Below are 2,551 nucleotides of genomic sequence, written 5' to 3'. Positions count from 1 at the left end.
GAAGAAAAGTGAAATAATGCTGAACATTTTTCACGACGATGCGGATCCGAACCCACGACTCACAGATTTCGAATCGAGCGCCCTAACCACCAGGCCATGCCGAGCCCCATTATAAATTATGAAGAAAAGTGAAATAATGCTGAACATTTTTCACGACAATGCGGATCCGAACCCATAACTCGCAGATTTCGAATCGAGCGCCCTAACCACCAGGCCATGCCGAGCCCCATTATAAATTATGAAGAAAAGTGAAATAATGCTGAACATTTTTCACGACGATGCGGATCCGAACCCAAACTCGCAGATTTCGAATCGAGCGCCCTAACCACCAGGCCATGCCGAGCCCCATTATAAATTATGAAGAAAAGTGAAATAATGCTGAACATTTTTCACATTTTTAGGGAACATTTACACGTTACTCTCAGTTTGAGTGCAGATTAAGAATTTTTAAATGTTACGATACTTATAATAACTATTTTTTCTGGAATATTTTATTTTTTATGTATTTGCACTAGATTAAAATAAATTTTAAACATTGTTTATTTATTTTGAATATTCGTGCAAAGCTACATAATCATGTAATAACTTCTACCGGAAGAGCTGCTAAAATTATAGAATAAATAATAAAAACAATCAGGAGGAAAGACTTTTAGGGAGATTTCAAAGTCTTGCAAGTTGAATGGTTTTATTTTAGAGGAATAAGTAACTCAGAACAGTCAGAACTAAACTTTTCATGTATGATATTATCTCCAAAAATAAAATGGATGCGAAGTTTTAAAAACAAAATTGGAATTGAGTCTGTAGATTACTCTTTCAGAGTTCATAGAAGTTTTATTCACAAACTCACTATAATGCCAACAGGTTAACCATCGCAGTCTATAATACACAATTTAGAAATAACGTTACTAATGAAAGTTTCAAAACACCTTGTAGAATACACATACGAAATATTTCCAGAAATAATAATTATACTTGTAACAGCCATTTTGTGACAAGAGAGAGAAGATCTTGCCACATGATCTGGCATTGTTTTCTGATTGGTTGGAGGTAAAATGAAATTCCGGAAATATGTTACCTGTTTTTGATGAGTGCTCAGAACTCAGTAACCCGTTACCAATTACCAGAAACTATAGACTTTTCGACATCCATTGAGTAACTTCGCTACCAAAACAAAGCTTCGGTATCATGTCTATACTCTATCGATAGTGTATGCTGAACGTTACACCTAACGGTTGATAAGAGTTCAAGTAGTGTTTACATTACAAATCTTCAAATAACCGTGTGTATTACCTATGGCCTCTACACCTTACACAGCATTTAGTAAAGCTGAGAGAGTTCAACCACGGCTCGTTAAACAATATTAAACTTTGAAAGATATGCATGTGGTATATAAAGCTTTAAACTCAAGTCTTTTTTTTTTTTTGGTTGGAAGAACGTCATACTTATAGCTTTGGTTAACAGCTTTTTCCATACGACATCACAGAAACGTTAACAATGTAAAATGGAATTAAAATAACGACCCGCCTGATCAATTGATTATTTACAGATTAGAGTCACACACACGATGCGTGTATGGACACATCGTATTTAAGACAATAGGTATTTAAGTCAAATTTAATATACGTCAATGCAGCTGAAGAAAGATCAAAATGGCAGATTTGTCACAACCACCACATATTCGAATTTAAACCAGAAGCGTCGAGAGCCAGCGCGGCCCCGGGGCAAACATCCTCATCGGGCCCCTTTCTCTCTCTCTTTAAGATTTTAAAGAATTTATTACAAATAATATCCTAAATTAGGACAGCAACGAGCTCATGAACAAAGAAAAATCATAGCAGTAGCCGTTTTTAGCTTACAGTATAAGCATAAAAACGTTAATAAAGTAACAACAAATATCTATTAAATCTATAAGGTAACAAATATATATCAAATATTACTCAAATTATTATTTCAGTCATTCTTAATGTATCAAGCATCTATATCCAAAGAAAACCAAAAACTATGCTTTTTGTGATTAAATGAAGACATAGCCTAAAAGTGCTTTGCGGACTTTACGGCATAACCAGGTTTCATTCGCCAGGGCAACTGGGCAGTTGCCCTTGTTGCCCCCACCCCCTCTGTCGGCGGGCCTGCACTTAACAACAGGACTTTTCACTCACCGGTATATATAAAGTATGTACTTACGCCTGGCTTCCAGTTAAACATACTTCCAAAGCAGAAACACTGACACAAACTATAGTATCCTATACTCGCTACAGGTGTGGCGTGAGCAAGCTTTTCAACAATTTTTCTGTGCTACAGATACATAGCTGTATCAGTCAAGAAAATGGCCGTTATCAAATACTTTCAAAACAGTAGTGTGTAGCTGCGTTTCACGGGAAGCGTTATCTGTTAAGTAGCAAGACACACAATCGTACGTGTATCATATAAAATAATACATTAATGTTATATAGATAACACATATGTCGCAGAATCACGACAAAACTCTGTGTATAATATACACCTGGAAAAAAGTTAAGCACCCGCAAATATTTTTCAGGATTGCTTATTG

At 35.8% G+C, this 2,551-nt stretch overlaps 1 protein-coding gene across 2 annotated transcripts in view; it reads right to left on the bottom strand.

Moving 5' to 3' along the window:
- The window catches only part of LOC106457076 (serine/threonine-protein kinase tricorner-like), a 55,996-nt gene extending 53,704 nt beyond the window's left edge, over positions 1-2,292 (bottom strand). Inside the window, exon 1 of one of the 2 annotated variants that reach the window (XM_022382884.1) lies at positions 2,185-2,292. In XM_022382884.1, coding sequence (XP_022238592.1) covers positions 2,185-2,205 — 21 coding nt within the window. In that variant the 5' untranslated portion in view covers positions 2,206-2,292. The remainder of the gene's footprint in view (positions 1-2,184) is intronic. The other variant, XM_022382886.1, reaches the window with a different exon arrangement.
- Positions 2,293-2,551: the final 259 nt, after the last annotated feature.

Source organism: Limulus polyphemus, unplaced genomic scaffold (assembly GCF_000517525.1).
Source record: "Limulus polyphemus unplaced genomic scaffold, Limulus_polyphemus-2.1.2 Scaffold289, whole genome shotgun sequence".
Taxonomy (NCBI): Eukaryota; Metazoa; Arthropoda; class Merostomata; order Xiphosura; family Limulidae; genus Limulus; species Limulus polyphemus.
Note: the sequence above shows the minus strand (reverse complement) of the source record. Positions and strands in the feature narration are given on the sequence as shown.